Raw genomic sequence first — 22,760 nt, 5'->3', positions numbered from 1 at the left:
GGAGCACAGAAGGCGGAACTTCACGCCATTATCCCCGCCTCCCGTGAAAGCCAGTCACCCGCAAGATCGAGATGAACGACAGCGAAGAAAAGTCACTGAATATAAAGAGAAGCAGGCGGATTGGACGCCCGATCTATCAGAAACGACGAGAGGCGGGATCTATAGTTTGAGTGTCAGAAGGCTACTCGAATTGTAAAGAGGAAGGAGGCACTTTGCAGGATCTACACCAATTGGAAATTGATAGAGGCGGAATGAGTGGTCCATGATGAACCTATCGGAGTAGGACGATACCTCAATCCCGAGTCTCCAATTGGAAAACCCGCGTATACGTCAATGCTATCAAATGGAGATAACCAATCGGCAGTTCCAGTCTATATTGCGGTTGGGGGGGGGGGGAATTCCACTAGCCGACTGAAGGTTGAAGGACGGGATTGATGGAAAAGCGGATCACTCCTGTTCGACAACTCTTAAAAGACTCCTCACCACCAACTGAAAGGTCTGCGAAGGGACCGTTGGAGAACTGAAACGTGCGTTTCGTCCTTTCAACAACTACAGCGAGGAAAACGCGCAGCCAATCATGATGTAGCCAACCATCGAGTGAAGGCAGCAGAACGTACACTTCCGCTTTATTTTCCCGGAGATCTAAACCCATTGGCGGAGAACTCAGTGCGGTTGTGAGGCATCTTGCGATTGGCATGCCATTCGGCCAAAGGCATCACAGGAAGTACATTCCCGCTCCCTTCGAAAACTGAAGCAGGGAAGGAGAGGAGGCGCTTTTTAGGAGCGATGCCCGTAGACCGCGGAGGTTGCTGTTTGAGCTTCTTGGGAGGCGGCGAAGCTGAAAAGTCATGGCAGAACGAAGGCCAGGGCTGCTCGTGGAAACTTTGGCGAATGAGTCTCTGTTTCCCCACCCCTACTACTCCAAAAGTTACCTCGAGGAGAACGGCCTTTGGTCCAACTCCAAACTTACTTACCTTTTGCGAAAAGATCGAAAGAGTGCCAGTTACAGCCAGGCACGTAAGGTGCACGAAGTCACTGGGAGTCGAGCTGACTTAGGATAAAATGCTGCGGTTGCATCTGCGCGCTCATTTGTGTAACATTTCGAAAGAGAACTGAATAGGTAAAAAGAACTGAATAGGTAAATAGAGACTTAAAGGCTTTTGAAATGAATCAGAATAGAGCTGAAGGGACCTTGGCGGTCTTCTAGTCCCGCCCCTCTCCCCCCCTCCCCCGCTCAAGCAGGAGAATCTATATCATTTCAGACAAGGGGTGGGTGGGGAGTTTTCCGGGGTGGAGGTGGGCCGGAACATCCCGGTTGTAGGAAGAGGTAGATATGGCGGGAGCCAAGGGGTGGGCCATCTTTGGGGAACAAGGACTCGCTTCGTCAAAGCGATTACTTGTTCCGGCCCCTTGGACTCTTCTCCTTCTGCTTCTTAATGCCAGGTCGGTTATTAATAAAGCTCCCCTCATCCGGGACCTGATACTGGATGAGGAGGCCGACCTGGCATGTATTACCGAGACCTGGCTGGGCCAAGAGGGAGGTGTTCCTCTCTCAGAGATGTGGCCTGACGGGTTTCAGATAATGCACCAACCGCGATTCCAGGGAAGGGGTGGGGGAGTGGCGATTCTTGTCCGAGAATCCTTGAGACCTCGCAGGATCCCTGCCCCAGAGGTTGTTGGGTGTGAGTCCCTTCTCTTGAGGTTGGATTCAAGGGTTCAGTTGGGCTTGTTGCTGACATACCTGCCTCCCAGCTATGTGACAACAGCCCTGCCCGAGCTGCTGGAGGGGGTAGCCAAGTTGGCGGTGGAATTCCCCAGGCTTATGGTGCTGGGGGATTTCAATTTGCCGTCACTCAACGAATCCTCCGGTGCAGCTCAGGAGTTCATGGCTTCCATGACAACCATGGACCTGACCCAGATAATTCAGGGTCCGACCCATAGGGGAAGACACATGCTCGACTTGGTATTCCTCTCGGGGCAGTGGAGACGTGATTTCGATTTAAGGGGTATAGTTATTTCTCCCTTGTCACTTCCTGTTGAGGTTAGATTTCTCGGTCTTACTCCCCCACCACAGGGAGGCGGAACCGATTAGGTGGTTCCGCCCCAGGCATTTAATGGACCTGGAGGGGTTCCGAATAGCGCTTGGGGGTTTTCCTGATTCCCTCCTCCACGAACTGGCTGAGTCCTTGGTTGCTGCTTGGAATAAGGCGGCATCAGGGGCGTTAGACCGGATCGTGCCTTTGTGACCTCTCCGTGATTGTGGATCCCAGAGGGCACCTTGGTTTACCGAGGAGCTACGGGAGATGAAGCGTCATAATAGACATCTAGAGCGACACTGGAGGGCTAGTAACTCCGAACCCGACCGGACACTTTTAAGAGCCTATATTAGGACTTATTTAGTGGCGATATGAGCGGCAAAATGTTCACATTTTTCTGCACATTGCGTCTGCAGAATCTCGCCCCGCCGCCCTGTTTAGGGTGACCCGTTCCCTACTTAACGTTCGGGAAGCTGGGGAGCCCTTACAGGGTAGGGCGGAAGAATTTGTGCAGTTTCTATCAGACAAAATCGCTCGGATTCGGACAGACCTAGACTCCGATTGGGCAGGGCCTTCTGAGATGACCGGGGCAGGTCTTAGCGCAGTTTTATGGGATGAATTTGAGTCGGTGACCGCTGAGGATGTTGACAGAGTGGTGGGAGCAATGAGCGCCTCCACTTGTTTATTGGACCCGTGTCCTTCCTGGTTGGTCCCGGCTGATTTAAATAACTTCCGTCCAGTCTCCAATCTCCCCTTTTTGGGGAAGGTTGTAGAGAGAGTGGTGGCGCTCCAGCTCCGACGGTCTCTGGATGAAGCGGATTACCTAGACCCTTTTCAATCTGGCTTCAGGCCCGGCTTCAGCACAGAAACTGCTTTGGTCACACTGATGCATGATCTCTGGCGGCCCCGAGACAGGGGTTATTCCTCTATCTTGGTGCTACTTGACATCTCAGCGGCTTTTGATACCATCGATCATGGTATCCTTTTGCGACGACTTGGAGGGGTGGGAGTGGGAGGCACCGTTTTACGGTGGTTCTCCTACCTCTCTGGCCGGTCGCAATCGGTACTGGTGGGGGGGCAGAGGTCAACCCCGAGGCCCCTTGAATGCGGGGTGCCGCAGGGGTCAATCCTCTCCCCCGTCCTATTTAACATTTACATGAAGCCGCTGGGCGAGATCATCAGACAGCACGGGGTGAGGTTTCATCAGTATGCTGATGATACCCAGCTGTATATCTCTTCCCCGAGCTCTCTCAGTGAAGCGGCTGATGTGATGGGCCGTTACCTTGAAGCCGTGAGGGTCTGGATGGGGGTTAACAGACTCAGGCTCAATCCTGACAAGACCGAGTGGCTTTGGATGTTGCCTCCCAAGGATCATGTTAACTGTCCAGTGCTGACTCTAGCAGGGGAAAATATACCCCCTTCGGAGCGGGTTCACAACTTGGGTGTCCTCCTTGATCCACAACTGAAATTGGAACATCATTTGACGGCTTTGGCTGGGAGGACCTTTGCACAAGTTCGTCTGTTGCACCAGTTGCGACCCTACCTGGACCGGGAGGCTCTCCTTACAGTCACTCATGCCCTTGTCACCTCACGTCTGGACTACTGCAACGCGCTCTACATGGGGCTACCCTTGAAAAGTATTCGGAGACTACAGTTGGTCCAGAATGCAGCCACGCGAGTGATAGCGGGTGTTCCTCGGTACACCCACGTTACACCTATCCTCCGCGAGCTGCACTGGTTGCCTCTTGGTCTCCGGGTCCAATTCAAGGTGTTGGTTATTACCTTTAAAGCTCTATATGGCTCAGGGCCGGCTATTTACGAGACCGCCTACTACCTCATAGTTCCCTTCGTCCGGTTAGATCCCACAGGCTGGACCTCCTTCAGGTCCCGTCGGCCAAGCAGTGCCATTTAGCGGAGCTGCGGGGGAGGGCTTTCTCTGTGATGGTGCCCACGTCTTGGAACCAGCTCGCCCCGGAGATTAGGACCACTCCCACCCTGTTGGTTTTCCGCAAGCTGCTTAAGACCTGGCTTTTCCGGCAGGCCTGGGGTTTATAAAATCTGACCCCTGGATGAATGTTATTGTATTGTTTGTCTTGTTAAGTTATATTGTGTTTTTATTGTTAGCCGCCCGGAGTCCTGCGGGAGTGGGGCGGTCTATAAATTTTAATAAATAAATAAATAAATAAGTGACTGTCTAATCTCTTCTTAAAAACCTCCAGTGATTTCTGAAGGCAAACTATTTGAAAGTTTGGTCTAAATTTTAGACTCTAAAATGATTAAAGGCACCAGGCTAGAAAGCAGGAAAATATGTGCTCCAGTCCTCCTTTAGGCATGAAAGCCGGCTGGGTGACTGTGGCCAGTCACCCAATCAGCCCTACTCACCTTACAGGTGAGACGTGCAGAGAAAATAGGAGGAAGGCATATTATGATGTCTGCTGCCTTGAGTTATTTATTTAAAAAATGAAGGCAGAATATTTTTACTGATTCGCCTTTGAAGTTTAGCTGTACTTAAAATTAGCATACTTATCCCATGTTATATATTGCTGAATGGGAATAGTGTGCTTTTAAGATTTTCTTCTAATAAAAGCCATGTTTCTCAGGGTACAAGTAGGCTTCAATTCACAACCAAATTTTTGTTCCTAACCAAGACAGTTTTGTGAGTTGCACCCCATTTTACAACCTTTTTGCCACAATTGTTAAGCAAAGCACTGCAGTTCAGTGAATTGTCTTGCTGTTAAGCAAATCTGGCTTCCCCCATTGACTTTGCTTGCCAGAAGCCAACTGGAAAAGGTTACAAATGGTGATCACATAAGCTGGGACAGTGTAGCTGTCAGTTGCCGAGCACCTGAATTTTTATTGTGTGACTATGAGGATGCTGCAATGGTCATAAGTTCAAAAATCAGTTATAAGTTCTTTTTTTCACTCCAATTGCAACTTTAAACAGTGACTAAATTAATGGTCATTAAGTCAAAGACAACCTGGATACAAGGCATAACCCTGTGTAACTACTAATATTATGGTCTGAGCTGCTCTAGACCAGCGGTTCTCAACCTATGGGTTGCGACCCCATTTGGGGTCAAACGACCATTTCACGGGGTTGCCAAACAACGCAGTCCACCATTTTCCCCCCTTTTTCTTAGCTGTGCTTTTGAAAGCCAATAAAATAGATTCTATTCAAGAAACTCTATTCCATTGGCGTTCGAAAGCCAATGGAATAGACTCTTTTGAATAGAGTCTAATTCTATTGGCTTTCAAAAGCCAATAGGAATTGTCCAGACCTGGCCGTTAAAGGCTGTTTCTGCACTGCTGAGCATGGCAAAAGTCCCAGCCGGCAAACGTCTGCAGCAAAGGCGAGTTTGCAGGAACTTTCCACCCATCCCTGCTGAGCCATCTTCTACTCTACTACTTGTAAGTAAAAGGGGACCAGGGGGGAGGTGGGTAGCAGCGTTTAACTCTGCCCTGCTGAAAAAGCGTGCTCACCTCGTGTGCCATTGGTGTAGTGTGCGGGTAGTGCTGTGGGAGCCACGGGGCCAGTTTCACACAGCGGGGCTGCGCGGGACAGGCAGCAGTGGAGGTGGACGTGGTTCTGGCGAGGCAGCAGCTGGCGCTGCGTGCGAAAGTGGCGCATGTGGGGTGCGGCAGATGGCTGAGCAGCCGGCCAGGCTCCGTGTCAATCCACACTTGCAGCATCGGGGCCGGGGTCCTGGTGAGCTGACGGCGCAGGGCGGGAGGAAGGCATGCAGGCAGGCAAATAAGTGCCGGGCCACGATCCACACCCTACGGGAGGAAAGGCTCTGCCGAAGAGCGGCGGCAGCGCTGCTGCTGAGCGGCGAGTGGCCATAGCTGGGGGGGAGCGTCGGGGGGCGCTCCCAGCCCCCCATCCATCGGGGAGGGGGCACTCCTCTGCACCGGGACTGGGGTTGTGCAAATCGCAGCGCGCCTCCTTTCCCGCTGCCAGCCTGGCCCGGTTCGCCCTCCTGCGGCAGGCAGAGCTCGGCAGGATTTGGCCCTGGAAAGGCCAGGCTAGCTGGCCGGCTGGGAAGGCTGAGCAGCCCCGGTGAGGGAGCCGTTCCTGCCCTGTGGCCAGGAATCTCATCCGGCTCAGGGGCTGCCTGACCAGCGTGGGGATGTCCGCATCAGCTGCCTCCTGGCGGGCCTGCTAACTGTGAGCTCCCGGCTGGCTTCCTCCGTGAATCAGGCACTGTGGAACCACCCCTAATTGTACCCGGGAGGGGCCGACCGAGCCCTGGGCTGACTTTTGCAGCTCCAAAATGCCGCTTGCCTGAATTCTTTCTGCCTCCTGGGGGAAAGTTGCACCTCATGGCCCAATTATGGGTGTTATTCCAGCGTGGTCACTTAATTTGGATGTTTCTGTTGTTATTGGTTTTGCTGTCATTACTCTTTTTAAAAGTTTTTAGTATTTTTAATTGTAATACATCTTTGAATTCTAACCTGCCCAGAGTCACTGAAAGGAGAAACCAGAGATATTGAGGGGAGAGGAGAGAGAGAGAGAGAGGAAAGAAAGATAGAAAGAGAGAAGGAAAGAGAGAGGGAGAGAGGAAAGAGAGAGGGGGAGAGGAAAGAGAGAGAGAGAGGAAAGAGGAAGAGGAGAGAGGGAGAGGAGAAAGAAGAGAAAGAGAGAGAGGAAAGAGAGAAAGGGAGAGGAAAGATAGAAAAAGAGAGGAAAGAGAAAGGGAAGAGAGAAAGAGGGAGAAAGAGAAAAAGAGGGAGAGGAAAGAGAGAAAGAGGGAAGAGAAAAAGAGAGAGGAAAGAGGAAAGAGAAAGGGGAGAGGGAGAGGGAGAGGAGAGAGGGAAAGGAAAGAGAAAAAGAGAAGGGAGAGAGGAAAGAAAAAAGAGAAAGAGGGAGAGGAAAGAGGAAGAGGAGAGAGGGAGAGGGGAAAGAGGAAAGAGAGAGGAAAGAGAGAGGGAGGAAAGATAGAAAGAGAAAGGAAAGAGAAAGAGGGAAGAGAGAAAGAGAGGGAGAGGAAAGAGAAAGAGGGAGAGGAAAGAAAGAGAGGAAAGAGAAAGAGGGAGAGGAAAGAAAGAGGGAGAGGAAAGAGAGAAAGAGAAAGAGAGGAAAGAGAAAGAGAGGAAAAAGAGAGGAGAGGGAGAAAGAGAAAGGGTGAGAGGGAGAGGAAAGATAGAAAGAGAAAGAGAGGAGAGAGAAAGAGAGGGAGAGGAAAGAGAATGAGAGAGAGGAAAGAGAAAGAGGAAAGAGAAAGGGAAGAGAGGGAGAGGAAAGACAGAAAGAGAGGAAAGAGAAAGAGGGAGAGGAAAGAATGAGAGAGAGAGGGAAGAGAGAAAGAGGGAGAGGAAAGAGAAAGAGGGAGAAAGAGGGAGAGGAAAGAAAGAGAAGAAAAATAGAAAGAAAGAGGGAAGAGAGAAAGAGAGAGGAAAGCATAACCACTATGCTTTAATTATGTTCAATTTATAACAATGAAAATACATCCTGCATATCAGATATTTATATTGCGATTCATAACGTAGCAAAATTAGTTATGAAATAGCAATGAAAATAATTTTATAGTTGGGGGGTCACCACAACATGGTGGCCACGCCCAGTTGGTGGCCACACCCACTTGGCCACGCCCCTGGCACCCAGCGATGTAAGTGGTTGGGGGTCACCACAACATGGGGAACTGAATTATGAGGTTGCGACATTAGAAAGGTTGAGAACCACTGCTCTAGACTGTAACTCAAGAGAATTTCTTCCCACACAGAGATAGGAATAGAAATAGGTTTCTATGTTCTAGCATTCTTCTAAGCCAGGGCTTTTCAACCAGTGGTACGGGTACCACCTGTGGTACATTGGCACCTGGCAGGTGGTACGCGACCGTCCTAGAAAAGTGGTAGTGGGGGAGGGGAATGAGCTGAACCGGTGCCAGCACTTCACAAGCATGAGCGAGAGATGACTGGAGCTGCAGGGCTGTCGCTTTCCAGCTGATCGGCGCTTCTTTGGGGCTGTCAGGGCTCAGTGGAAGCACCAGGTTCAGTGTCAGGCTCCAGCTCGAGCTCGGCGCTGATCCTGGCGCTTCTGCTAAGCCCAGAAGAAGCGCCGATCAGCTGGAATGTTGCAGCATCCCCGGGGTCTTGTGATTTACGTTCAGATGCTTGACAACTGATTCATATTTATGATGGTCACTGTGTCCCAGGGTCATGTGAAGTGACCAAAACCTGCTGCAACCACACAGCAGACGGGGGAAATAAAAACCAAACACCCCCCCACCCCACCCCCACTGCTAATCCTCAACAGAAATGCTTACAACAATGAAAACCTCGGACAGGAGGAAGAGCGCAACCGGGTGGGCAGGCAGGTGTCTTGCTTGGCTGTGGCTTGGGGGGGGGCACTTTTTCAGTGTCATTGTAACTTTGAACAGTCACTAAGCAAACTGTTGTAAGTCAAGGACTACCTGTACTTTATCACTTTTTTCCTTTTTTTTTTTTTTTTTTGGTCATCGGGTTTTTGACACCTTGCTAGGCGACTAGTGGTACTCAGATGTTGCCATATCCTAAAAGTGATACAATGGGTGAAAAGGTTGAAAAGCCCTGTTCTAAGCCACATAACATATAGCTGCATTGTATTAAGGGTAGAATGTTGGATATATATGATTTTGGATAGTACAAATGTAATTGTGGGGGGCAATTCCCACAATCTTTCACAATAATTATTTTTTGAGAATAATCTGATAATCAGTTAATCAGTGATCTAGTACAGGCATGTCAAACTGCCGGCCCACAGACTGGATGCGTCACGCCAAAACCGCACCTACCCTATTGCCAGCAATGGGGGAAAAGTCCCAATACGTCACGTGATGTCACATGACGTCATGAGTTTGATATGCCTGATCTAGTATGATATGAAAAGCCAACTAAATGTAAAAACCCATTACTAATTGGTCATTGTCAAATGAGATCAGCATGTGTGATTATAATCTTTGCCCCAATATGCATCATTTCATACTTGCTACTATATACCATTTTAATATGCATTCATTTTCTGTGAACATGTTTAATGTTTCCTTACCATTCTAAAATTACTGTGTGTCATTAGCAAATGTTTTTCAGCATTCATCTCAGTGCTTTTGTCCCTAGTTAAAATACATTCATCTTAATGTAGATCTTTGAGGGCCAGTTCAATATAGTGGTTAAGGCATTAGCCTAGTTATTTGAAGATCGTAAGTTCTAATTCTGCCTTTGGCACAAAAATCACCTGAGTGACCTTGGGCCAGTCACTCTCTTTTAGCCTAAGGGAGAAGAGAAAAACACTTCAAAAATCTTGCCAATAATACTGCAGGGACCACTAGTCCATGTGATCATCATCAGCCACAACAGACTCACTTAAAGGCAAAAAACCAAAATTGGACTTTTGATGCATCCTGTTTACATGCCATTAAATATGCAATCATTCCTACTCTGCTTTCCGTTCTTCAACCAGTTTTCAATTTATAAAATAATTCCCATGACTTTTAATTTTGCTCAAGTATCTTTGGTGAGAGACTATCAAAGATTTTTTTGAAAACTGAAAGTCTATTGGTGGACAACTGTCAACACTCTAAAAGATTACAGAGTTAGTGATATTTTGCGTACTTCTGTTGACTCCTTTTCAGCAGGATATGATACTTTGCATGGTATTAACTTTAATAATGCTTTCCACAAATGTACTCCATCTTTAGTTATTTTATTGCAGTAACAATTACCTTCTAAAACAGCAGTGGATGATTATGGGCTACATGGAGCCATTTTTCTGTGAATCCTGAAATCCTCATGATTGCATGTTCCCCTATTGAGTATATTTTATTTTGTTTTTCATTTTTTAAAATAATCGTTATGTTAAGCCTATGTTAGAAAACAGTGGCAAAATGAGGTATTATGGCTTCTCTGATGTTTTTATGTTACTTCTAAATTCATTTCCCAGATACCATGCTAAGAAACAAAAGTTTGGAAAAATGTGTTTTATTTTTCTCTTTGAAAATTTAACACAAAATGCACCAGGAGCAGCGACAAACATATAGAAATCTCTCACTGGAATTAGATTCGGGCAAGATATCTAGTTTCTGTAGGGAAAATTTAAATTGGAGGTCATCCGATTTATCAAATGAGCTTCCTGTTACTTAGTCCAATTGGCATCTCAAAAGGTCAGTAGATTTTCAGTCAGAAGTTCAAAAGTTATAGTACAACTTTTTTTTAGCATTAAAAAGATAACCTCCTGGATCAAATGAAAGTCCTTTGTTTAATTAAAGACCCTGTTTTCCTCAGTGACCAATCCCTCTGGAAAACCCTTACATAAGATAGGACCAGAGTAGCTCCCATTTTTTTGCACCAAGCAAACAGTATATATAAAGAAATTACATTTCTAACCTGAAATTCCTGACAAATATCATAAGTAAGATGTTATGGGAAGATCATCAATCATTTAAAGCCATGCAAGTTGGTTGCTGCTTCTACATTTTAGGTACAACTACTGGCAGGAAAGCATTTGAAGACACCTTATCAAACCTGTTGCTTCCATTCCTGAATTCTCCAGATGCCCACATCTTACAATATGTCACATATAAGTATTTCGTGCAAACCAGAGATTCTCCTTTCTTTTGAATATACATATAGCTGAAGAGGATGGGGAGATGAGACAATGGCAGCTTTGCTTTCTCCGTAATCTTCTTTTACATTCTCTACAAGACAACTGAGAACCTTCTTCCCTACAGCCAGCTGGAAGGGGACAAAATATAGGTATGTGGATATGTGTTAAATTTGGATTGCTAACAAAGAGTAAAAGGGAAGCTGGTATAGCTATTTCAAGCTCCTTAGCTCTCATCAGCCAGCTACATCCTTCTGAGATTTCTTCTTCCCATATTTGGGCTGACCGGGTATATCATAAAAAACACTTAAGACATGTGGATATGTAGCAAAAAGAACCACTGGTAGCAAAACAAGGTACAAAAGACACTTCCAAGTTGGAACTTGACAATCCTGCCCCTTGTCCTTACTCTTTCCTGTAAAATGGATGCAGGAGTGGCCAGAGCTACTAGCCCAAATACCCCAAAATAATATTGTGACATGCCAACTCTTACCTATCCTACCTACCGAATCAATACACCAAAGCAAATACAATTTTGGACTTGCCCATTCAGAAGTAAATTTTATTTAGTTCATGATATTAATGCTAAATAAATGGGTGTAGGATCCTACCCTTATTTTAATAAACTCATAAATGTACAGTATTTCCAATGAAAATGTTAACATTTCCCAGATGAAAGCAGCTTAGAAAGGACATGATCCTATTGTGCAAAGCATTGCATCTTTCTCTATTCTTCACCTTTCTTTCTCCCTGGAGAAATCTCCTTGTATCATCCTCAGCCTAGTGGTTCAATGGCTAGAATGCAGTATTGCAGGCTAATTCTGCCCACAGCTCAAGGTTGACTCAGCCTTCCATCCTTCAGAGGTTGGTAAAATGAGGACCCAGATTGCTGGGGCCAATATGCTGACATTAGAGAGAGTGCTGTAAAGCATGGGGTGGTATATAAGTTTAGAGGTGCTATTGCTATCCTGGTTTCTCATTCATACATTTAATAACCAAGTAAGGTAGATCTTATGGAATGGCAAGCTCATATACATGATCAAAATTCACACTCTTATAGGCAAATGGACTATAGCGAACATTCCACTGAAAACTCTATAGTGGGGCAAAAGTCAGCATTCACTTCCTTGGCACCTCATTTGAAGGAGTGTCTTATAAGACCTTCCAAGAGGAACTAAAAATCCTGCCTTACTTGCAAGGGGTTCTTTCTATCTACTGAATGAGGTACTTTTCTCAAACGGAAGTGCCGATTCCCTATCTGATTACCTCTTGCATGTAACTAAAACTAAAGAAGCACTATAGTCTAACAAAAGCATAAACCCTCTCCCATTTTTGAGCATTTATTTCTTGTGGTGCCTTCCCCTCCCACCTGCATCAACCTACTTCTAGTACTGCTACAATCATGGCAGACACTCAGATGATAGTCTTTCAAGGATATGACTCAAATTCTGAAAGTCATAGGAGGTCTTTTATGAGTGAAATTATGAACATTTAGTGTATCCACCATTGCAGCTTTCTTCAACATATTTTACTGGAAATAAGGAGAACCGTAATTAACATTTCTGGAGGACATCAGATTGGAAAAGGCAACAGCAGTTCTTAAAAAGTGACAGTGGAATAGTCTGTTACCCTCCCATTCATGGCTATGATTCTCTCAAATGCACCTGGTTGGTGTGAGAGATTGCATAGAAGCAGGGGATAAGGATTTGGTTTATCTGAGAAGAGGCAACATGTCCAGATATGTGAAATGTGGGAAAAGATTTTCAGAGCTCAACCCTAACAGATTTCAAGATTCTGTATCCCCCCACAGAACAACATGAAAGATATATTCCCGAAATCCATGTTGCTCTTGCTTACTTGGTTTTGCCAGTTACCGTGTTTCCCCCAAAATAAGGCGGCTGTTATTTTTTTGGGGGACCCAAAGACCCATTAGGTCTTATTCTTGGGGGATCTCTTACATACAGCAGGTTGTGGGGGGCGGGGCGACATTTGGTACAAACAGCAGAGCATGGTCAGCGCATGGGGTGGAGACGCAGAGCTTCGAAGCGTGGTGATGATTGGGCCAACCTCGGAGTGTGGGGGAGGGCCAATTAAAGGTATGAGAGAGTTCAGAAGGGGGGGCGCAGGTGCTCTTCCTGTGCCAGGCCAGCCCCTGCAGCTCTGGGGTGGCTGTGCTGGGCAGTAGCGGCCAGGCTGACACTCCTCTGGGCGGAACGGGGCCACCTTCCTGGGCCAGCCTACCCAAGAGCAGGGAGGCAGCAGTCCAGGGCCAAAGCACCAGCGGAGTCCCGGAAGGTCAAGAAGGGTGCTGAAGCGAGCAGGCATCCTGCATGCAGAGCCATGCCAGCTGCCCTTTCCCTGCCAGAGCCAGAACGCTGCCATGTTTCAGTTGATGCTGGCTTTCCCTCCAATGGGCCTGGGCAGCTGCTGGAGAGAGACAGGCCCGTTTTGGTGCCTGGTGCCCTTGGAGGGTTTGCCTTGCCATCTGCTTTCCAGCTGTGTCGCATTTCTGTGTCACCGCGGAACTGGAGAGCTTGTTGCACCACTGCTCAGATGCCCTCACTTCCCCCAAGCATTTCTTCACTAACCCAATTTCCAGCTCCGTTGTATTTCTCCATCATGTTTCTCGGCTGCTGCGTGCAGGGAAACATAAGTTTGTGGGACTAAAAAAAAAAAAAAGGTTCAATTAGACCTTCCAACTTCATGAGATCTTTTTTGTGTGTGTGAGAAGTTGGAAGGTCTGATTGAACTTTTTTTTTTTTTTAGTCCCACAAACTTTTGTTTCCCTGCACATGGTGGCGGAGAAACGTGACAGAGAAACACAACGGAACTGGCCTTGTCCAGCAGGATATCTAGACGGGTAGCAGGTTACCCATTTGGAAGACAAGTGGAACATTTATTGAGACACTGGTAGAGAGAGTTTTGTGAGAAGAGGATCTGTGGACTGAATAGGTTTATAGCCTCCCTCCTGCCTTTTCCAACTTTCCAACAAAAATGAAAAAATGAATGCCCAACTGCAATGTCATAAATAAAAGAGGAGAGCAATACAAAGCAGAGCCTGAAGAAATCCTGAATGCATGGCTTCACAGGCCTTAATTATGGCATTTCTTAAACAACGAAGCTGGTATAGCTAGTGCAAATATCTCAAAAAGAATAGAAATATGTACATATCATATTAGGGGATCTCAGCAAAGTGCTTTGATGGTTACTACAAATCAGTAGCCCTTGTAACGTATTCCAACATTCTCTGCTCCCTCAGAATAGAAGGAAAGGGAATAGGGATAAAATGGGAGAGGCTTCAGTTCAGCCACAGAGGTCCAGGTAGAGACAGCAATCTAGCCTTATAAGTTAAAAACAGTCAATGTACAAAATATACAGTTTCCATTGTACAGAGACAAGTGGATCTGAGCTAAAATGTAAATACCTCCAGTACCCCTATAGGTTTTAGGACGAGGTATGGAAAAGGGAAAAGTCAAAAGGAATTCATCATTGCAAATAGAAATGCTAAATGAAGAGTGTGATTCATTGGCCAAAGTCCTCAAAAATTCAGATACTCCTGTTTCTGAATGTCTGCAGAAAAAAATTGGTGGACTCCAAGGAATAATCACAGATATTCTAGTGCCATCAATGAATTGTCTTTGAATATATTTCCTCCAGTATTGGAAACAGCTAACAGGAGTTAGTAGGGCTATTTATCAAAAGTCAACCCATTTCACTAGCAATTGCTTGAAACCTGGCAACACCTCCAGAGCAATCATTATCAACTTATCTTCTTGGATTATGATATGGCTGTTAATGTGTCATGGTTCTTATGTTCAGTTGTTGGGGCACAAGATGTATACGCAGGAGCAGATCTGTTTGATGAGACCATCTCTGCAAATTCCACAATGTGGGCAAGATATATATATATATATATATATATATATATATATATATATATATATATATATATATATATATATATATATATATATATATACATACACACACACACCTCCAAGAGGTTACATGTTTTTTCCCCAACCAAGGCCTTCGCAGGATAAACTTGGTTGTTAGTGAGCAAGTTGGCTCTTGTTCGTGGAAAAGTTTATACTTTTGACCAAGGTGGCCTGGACCCAGTCATTCCAAACACCCTCTTAGCTCTCCATTTCACAGCAATTAGAGTAGGATATCCCCATCTTTGCTGCCCTTCCAAAACCTTTCTTGTGAGGTAGGTCCCCTGCCCATTGGTGACACGGTCCTCCTTCATCTGGATGTTACCCCCAGAGCCTGTTTCATATTCTCATACACGACATAGCTGATGCTGACAGCAGGAATAACCTTCATGAAATTGGGGGCGATGCCACGGTAGAGGCCCAGGACCCCTTCTCGGGAAAGGATGTTTCTAAAGAGACCCAGCATGGTTAGCTGTGGTGCACCTTCAATTGATGCTGTAGAGAGCCAATGAAAAAGAGAGGAAAGATTAGTAGGATGCTGTCAAAACATACCTGATAAAGCAGGTGAAATTCAGAGAGTCTTGTTTGAATAGGGTCACCAGGTCTTACATGGCTTGAACTCAAACCCATGGGACAGAGCCTAAGAGTTTGTGCAGGGGGAGAAGGACTGATAGATCAAGACTGGAAGTATTGCATGCCAGAATTCGAACAGGACCTCAAGATAATCAACAGAGAAAACAACCTGGCCCCTCATGTTGAAAACTGATTCCTCCTTTTTCTTGGAGGAACAGACAACCATGAACATACAGGTCAGATTTGGAGACCTGTTAGTTTTAAGATGAATAATGAGGCCCAGGATGAGCCTTACCTTTCCTATCCCATTTTCCCTTTCAGTTTCTTTCCCACTAATCTCCCCTATGTCCACTCCTCTGATACTAAGATTTCATGCTTAATTATCTTCCCTGTAATGGTTATCCCACCTATAATGGCTGTCAACCTTCTCCATCGAGGATGCTCCTTTCTTACCTTGAGCCTGCATCCGGGTTCGCACCAGGGCTAGGGGATAACTGGCAATTTGGCCACAGGTACTGGAGACAGTGCCACAGGCCAAGAGGACCAAAACTCCTGGGTCAGCAGTGTTCTTGCTGTACTTCTGTAACCAGGTGTTCTTCAGTGTCTTTGGTGAGAAATGTGAGAAAGGGGGGTAAGGTGATCTGGACATCAAAAGCCAAGCACAAATACATTGCAGAAAAGGGAGGGAAACCACTGGTAGTAACCCTCTTTTACCTGTGAATAAGCACTCTCCTAAGGATGAGTAGCTAATCCTCAAAAGTGGTCCAAAGGAAAGAGCATGTTAGCATAGCCTCTTCCTTGGACAGCTCCTTTATTTTTTGAACCCACGCCCAACCACTGACCTCATAAACTGCCAGGTCGATACCAGCATAGGGGATAATGCCCAACATATTTGGTAGGTAGCCCTTGTAAAAGGCAGGGATTCCTTCCTTCTGTAGGATCTTCCTGGCACAGTCTGCCACCCCGGAATACTGGCCTGTCTTGCCAAGGGCCAGTCGTGTCTTCATAACCTAGGGGGAGAAAAAATAATGAACCAGATGTTAAACAAGAAAACACTGTCTCGGTATCTGCATCTGTTCCTTCTAATTTTACACCTTCCTGTACCTAATTTCAAGAATCTTCTGCAAGTGATTAGTTCAGAAATATAGCAAGCATTTTCTTTTTCCTGGTGCCTTGTAAGATGTCAATTAAAAGAAGATTGGCCCAGACCATCTTGGTTATGATCCATCTCATGCTACTGTTGTTGAATGGGGCTCCCTACTAATGCAAAAAAGGAATGGCTTTTCCAAGATAAACAGCTGTCAATTCAGTTGTCTCTACTTAAACTGACAGTGTTTTTCTATTATTTTATTTTGTCGCCCAGATCTTGTACTTAAGAATTCCTAATTAGAAAAAAATATTTATTAAGCAATCTATTCTATCTGAAATTGGTGATACAAATTATTTACCAAGCTAACATCTGAAATTGATAATGAATTTGGATGAAGTTAGGGTTTAGGAATTAGGGTTGCCCATGATAGGCATTTTGAATTCCTGTGAAATGTGGAATAATTTAGTTCTGTTGGGTGTCATAATCTCCATAAAAGATCCATTTTTCAATCAGGAATACTCCAGGATACTGGATGCCTCTTGCATGCTCAGGCTGTGGTGACGAGCAAGAATACATTTTATCACTTTAGGTACTAACTTAGCCATTTCCAGGGGGAAAAAAAGGAATTGGAACCTAGGCCCTAAACTCCTATATCAACTATTGCATCTGTGACAGTTATTTGGAAACTATAATTCACTTAACCTTATGGCAGCCAGATTAATTGCAGAACATATATAAACATGAGTTTTGCTGATTGAAGTTATATGTTTAAACTATTCAAGATGCCATTTTGATGATGTTGGATGGGTATTGGAATCAGATGTCTAACAGTGGGCTTTTAAAATATGCAGTTAATGTTTTGTGCTTCTTTAAATGCTAGATATGATTTTATGTTAGCTTCTTTTACTGTTTTGTTAGCTTCTTTTACTGTTTCTATTTTATTGGTGCTTTACATTATTTGTGTTATTGGTATTGTAACTGTATCATGTCTTGAAAATCATGATGACAAAAAGCAGATTAAAAATAATCTAAATACGTACAAACGAGCAAAAACTGGGTTTTAGTCTGCTAATACCACTTCCTGGATAGAATTTAGCTAATATCCAGAATAAATTGGAAATGAAGACTCATGACATACATCTCTGGTATTGGTACTAAGATCACTCTGTGCCCCTCTCCTTCCCAAACACAGGGAATCAAGATAGAAAGCAGATGCCTTTTGAAATATTATGAATTCTGCCTGAGTTTTCTCATGAATGAAAGAATATGCTGGGAAGAACAGCTCTGACATATCCATTCTTGCAATGCTCAACTTTCTCCTCACCGACATTAGCTTTATGTAAACTACAAGTCCAATTCAAAAAAATCTTATCTCAAACTGGCAAACTGGGCATACATACCCCATTCATTTTATATCAAAAAGGTGTACTAAGACTAATGGGGAAGGTGCTAGAAAGGAATAGCACACATAAACCCCACACATTATCATACCTGGAATGAACTGCATCTCTGAGCCTCTACCAGCAGTTTTAAGAAGGAATCCACAGTTAGGTAAATGCCCTCTCCTCCCCTACCTACCAACCTTTGAATAACTCTCAGCATGAGATTAAAATTGCTATTTACTCTGAGCTGGAACTTGACTAGCTTATGTCATTACCTAAAGAGGCACGTGCGCTGTTAATACTATATAATAAAGTAAGCAGACTGCTCATTCATCCTAATAAATCATGGAAAAGTCATTTGGTAAAGTATGGTTGGGCACCATCCAAAACAGCACTATTAGTACCAGAGCAAAAGTACAGTTCTCATATCTTTTATTCAAATGAACCTACTTAGTGCCCTCTGCTGAAGAGGGTTCACATTTGCCTGAAGCTCTTAATTTATCTATTTTACCTATTTTTCCTACTGCTATCATCACAATGGCCCATATTTCCAATGATTTCACTCATTTCTTAAATCTAAGCAACGTTCTATGCTCCTATTTGTGCACTTTTCTGACCGAATGGTCAGTTCATAATAAGCCATAAGGATTCTGGAGATGCTTTTGTAAAGTGAAACTTGCAAAACCCTCCGTTACTGCTGAAAAGAATCACAAACTGCTAGAAAAAGACTAAGTAAATTATTTTAAAAAGACATTTTAGAAAACATCTAAAATTATTGGGGAATACATTGGTACTAAATTGGATATAATTGCAGAAATTCATGTACCATTTTAATTTCAATAAAGCATGTTAAAGAAATTTGTAACGGTCTTGGTTTGGGGAGTAATTTCAGATGGGGCAGCAATCCTTGTTTCTGAAAACCCAGAGTGGAGATGTAAAGCAGAGAGCTCTCCTTCAGTTACCATGGAAGGAATCAGAAGACATCTCAGGTGAGTCCATCTGCTTATTCAGTTACCAAGATGGATAAAGAAGTTTAGTGGGGTCCCCCATTTTTCCAGAAGCAGCTGATCAGAAGAAAGATTAGCTTTTATGAGACATTTCCAAATCCAATGTATGCAGTACAAGAAATTTGGTACAAGGAAAGAGGAAATCTGAGCATTTTGTGTAGCAAGCAATGCCAAATGCAAATATAAGGGAAAACTACTTTTTAATCAGCTGAAGCCTAAACCTGACCCTGTGGTGATGTTTGGCTTGAACACATCCCTGGAATTATTTGAGGAGTATACATTTTGATTAAAAAGTAGAGGGCATGGCCTTCAGACACTATATACCAAAGGGGCAATTTTACCTCCATGGGGTAGATTATGGTCTGTGCTGTGGCCCCAGCCAGCGAGCCAGCAACAAATCTCTCCTGTACCCTTAAAGTTTCCTGTTGCCCACAAATTCCTCGCTTTATCTGCAAAGAAAAGCAATGGATTTAGACAGAGATAGACTGGAGACTCCTCTACTTTCATCTCAATTAACTGCATAAGAAATTACTACATTTTATATCGAGAATGGTATGTTGCTGTACCGGGATATCAATTTCTGTAGGGATTTCAATAATAAGCAATGAAACTCTTAACAGAATTACTCTTCACTATAACTTGGCTAGATCAGTTACTTCATTTTGCTGAAATGCTGATATTTAGGTTGGAGGAGAAAATGTTGGAACTTATAGAATTTTTGTTATTCATTAATCTGCTTCTCAGTTTTTTTTTTCCCAGGAGCTCAAGACAGCACTCACCAGACTTCCTTCTCCTATTTTATTCTTAGAAGATACTGAACTTAACAATCTGTCTCAAAGCATCCAGTGAGCTCCCATAGCAGAACGCAGAGTTGAATCTGAGGACTCCTAGTCCTAGCCAATCATCTAACTACTAATCTTTTGGCAACAGATTACCAAGGGAGAATGCCAAACAGAAAGCATGAAAGCATGGCTCTGAAAAAAATTCTAGTCCTGCTGTAACAGTAAGCTTGTAATCTGGGGCTCCTTCTGGATTCACGATTCCTTTAAGAAGAGCGTATAGAAGTCTGGTTAAGAAAGCCTTTGCTCACATTTGGCTGATGATTTTCAAAAATAGGGACGCTAGCGACAACCATCCTTTGCCTTGGCTGGTACGAAGTATGCCATCCCAACTGAGAAGGAATGTCATCCACTGTCATGTAACACCTTTACTTTGAAAGCTGCAGTGGTTGCGGCTCGCTTGTTGGTATTAGTGTACACAGCTACAGACATCTTTCAAATCCATACCTGCTCGTAAGCCATGAACTTGATGGCAGATTCGGGTGCAATCTTGAGAACGTTGATGCCATTGCCCCGCCACAGCGAGCACAGGCCTCCCTCGTGAATCATGCCTTTCAGTCCACCAAACACATTCATGGTGTTGTTCTTTGATGCATGGACCTGCAGATAAGGTGCAGACATAAAGTTAGTCCCTGCCTCCTCTATGAGGAGCTCTTGTTGATGGCATAAACAAAAATAACCCTGTATTATATGGGGAGGAAGCAGTGAAAATACTGTAGTGTTGGAGGGCTATTAAGAATCTTTTAAGACCTTTAAAAATGGTGATGTGAAAGATATAACATGATGTAACTATAATAATTCTTGTTCACCAAATTGGTTAATGACAATACTGTTCAAGCTGAAAAAGGGGGAGGAGCTACACATTCATCTTCCAAATATTTACAAAGTTGAAGAAGCCTCTGAATTATAGAATATAAAGAGTACATTGGCTTTGTTTGCTGCAGTGATACTTGCAGATAAGCCTCTCTGCATTCAAGGGTGATAGGATGGAATGACAATTTGGGGGTACTACATGTGTTCATTTAAGAGATTGGACAACCATTTGTCTGAAATGATATAGGGTTTCCTGCCTGAGCAGGGGGTTGGACTAGATTCTAGAACAAGAGTCCCCAACCTGTGGGCCACGGCCCAGTACCAGTCTGGCCTGTTGGCCACTGGGCCGTAGGAATGGCTGGTGAATGCGCGCACATGCTAGCAGCCCCATTTGCCCATGTGTGCGGGCGTTAGTGGCCCTATTTGCGCATGTGTATGTGTGCAAATTTGCCTGCTTGTCCCTTTCCCTCTGGGCCACCAAACTGGAAAGGTTGGGGACCTCTGGATTAGAAGACTTCCAAGATCTCTTCCAGCTGTTATTTTGTTAACATTCAAACCTCTTACTGAGTCATACGCTTGCTCCCACCTATTTATCATTCAGCATACAATTCAAATGGAGAAGACTGCATTTCTTCTCTATTAAATCTTGCTTTGATTGGCAGGTAGGTAGGCAAGCTGCTAAGAGCCCAGTTGTGCCAATGATGAGGCAGACAAGAAAAGTCATCTAGCACACAAATGATGTGTATTTGTACAACTCACTACACCTACAAAGATAATTTCCCAAGAAGCCCCCCCCCCTTCCTTTGCATTTCTCTCCTTTCTCAACCCCAAATCTTTGTTAGTTCTTTGCCTGCATGAAAACTTTCAATCGATCTAGCGGGGCAGTTCCAGTCCTAGAGACAGCACCAGCCATAGCTCCAGCTATGAGTTGTTTCCACCACATCCCAGTTTTCTTCTCTTTCTCAGAAAACTCATCAGGAACAGTGAGGCACTCCCCAATGTCAAGGACCTATCAAAACAAGGGAAAAACAATAAGGGGTCAAGCACTTTATTTAGATATACCATTAGGGGAAATATGCTAGAGTCAAAAGTAATGGGCAAATATTCTAAAGGGACTCATCTTCAAATTTCACTGTACTGAATTCAAACACTATTGATATTTTGGTTTGTTATATTGCTGGAATTGAAGATGAACCCAGAGTCAGAATATGCTGGGGATCACTACTCTGCATAACTGCTCAAAAAGTAAGTTCTATTCCTATCTCCTATCTTTAAGTTTCCTTAAACTTTTCAACCAAATTAAGTCACTAGAAATATATTCATCTTCTCACATTCTGGCCTCTCCTTTTTTGCATTGACATGCAAAGCTTTCCTACCACATGCTGCTGTTGAGCCTTCTTACACTCCTGTTTCCAAAGATTTCTGATTATGGAATTAATGCAGTCTGTATCCCAAGCTAAATCAGGGGTTGTAAATCACAAATGAAGCTGTGTCTGATTAGCTGATGACCTGTTGAGAATCCTGCTCAAATGCGACTGGAGGTTAATACTGAAAGCACTGTGCTCAAGAACTCACAACACTGAATGAAAAATGAAAATCAGGCTGGCACACATAAGACTATTTTGCAAAAAGCTATAAAAAATGGCATGGACTATCACAGTGATGGCGAACCTTTTAGAGACCGAGTGCCCAAAAACTGACCCCGCTCCCGTTCAACCTCCTGCTCTGCCCTTCCATCCCCTGCCCTGCCTGCCCATAGGACCACTCACCGCCTCCAGGACCCACCGCAGATCGCCCAGGCAACCCAACAGCTCTATGGCAGCCACGCCCTCTGCCCACGCCCTGCAGCATCAACTGTGCATGATGGGGTGTGAGTGCAGAGTCTTGTCTACGCTGCCTGGCTGTCGTGTCCTTGGCTGTACTGCTCCGTGTAGGCCACGCTCAGGGGTGACTCTCCTTCAGGGGGGGCTTCTGGAGAGGAGGGGGTCGTGCGGGGAGGCGAGGCTGGGGCAACGGCATGTGTGCCCACAGAGAGGGCTCCGAGTGCAGCCTCTGGCACCCGTGCCAAAGGTTCACCACCACTGGACTATCAAAGTAGTCATAAGCCTCAATGTATATCCTTATCTAATTTTTTAAAGAAAGTAGTTAAAATATCTTGGTCTCTACCCATTGGTCCTCAGTTTTGGCATTAATCCTTAGAGGTTTCCTTAGTCATACTTTCTCCTTTCTCAATATCACAAGTTTAAAGTCTTTTTCCTGCTCAAGGATGGAAAATGAAATAATCCAAAAGAAGGAAAAACTTGAGACTGAATCACCATGAGATTATAAATTTAATTGTCTAAATACAATACACCCCCTACTGTGAATCCTGCCAATTCAAAACATTGCCCTCCTATCCAAAATATTCCTTTAAAAACACCAAACAGAGCATCTATGGCAAAACAAATTAGTTTAACATTACTTTTCATTTTAAAGGTCTTGGAAAAGCACAGGTCCAGGGGAACAGAATG

General features: G+C 44.6%; 1 protein-coding gene and 1 long non-coding RNA gene across 5 annotated transcripts in view; one reads left to right on the top strand and one right to left on the bottom strand.

Moving 5' to 3' along the window:
* The first annotated feature begins 5,333 nt into the window (after positions 1–5,333).
* On the top strand, positions 5,334–19,876 carry LOC120306178. Of its 2 annotated transcripts, XR_005556188.1 has the most exons (4): positions 5,334–5,444; positions 10,641–10,763; positions 18,484–18,580; positions 19,343–19,876. It is a non-coding gene; the product is annotated as an uncharacterized LOC120306178 (long non-coding RNA). The 2 variants fall into 2 exon arrangements; XR_005556187.1 differs by lacking the exon at positions 5,334–5,444 and having other exon boundaries at positions 9,764–10,763.
* The window catches only part of SLC25A23 (solute carrier family 25 member 23), a 32,722-nt gene continuing 24,536 nt past the window's right edge, over positions 14,575–22,760 (bottom strand). Inside the window, exons 5-10 of one of the 3 annotated variants that reach the window (XM_039338888.1) lie at positions 21,101–21,259; positions 19,885–20,037; positions 18,940–19,047; positions 15,962–16,129; positions 15,573–15,723; positions 14,575–15,041 (exon numbers count right to left, since the gene is read on the bottom strand). In XM_039338888.1, coding sequence (XP_039194822.1) covers positions 14,857–15,041; positions 15,573–15,723; positions 15,962–16,129; positions 18,940–19,047; positions 19,885–20,037; positions 21,101–21,259 — 924 coding nt within the window. In that variant the 3' untranslated portion in view covers positions 14,575–14,856. The remainder of the gene's footprint in view (positions 15,042–15,572; positions 15,724–15,961; positions 16,130–18,939; positions 19,048–19,884; positions 20,038–21,100; positions 21,260–22,760) is intronic. The other 2 variants (XM_039338889.1, XM_039338890.1) reach the window with 2 other exon arrangements.

The sequence above is a fragment of the Crotalus tigris genome, unplaced genomic scaffold (genome assembly GCF_016545835.1).
Source record: "Crotalus tigris isolate CLP2741 ecotype Arizona unplaced genomic scaffold, ASM1654583v1 scf7180000017723.350638, whole genome shotgun sequence".
NCBI lineage: Eukaryota > Metazoa > Chordata > Lepidosauria > Squamata > Viperidae > Crotalus > Crotalus tigris.
This window is presented reverse-complemented; position numbering and strand designations above follow the sequence as displayed.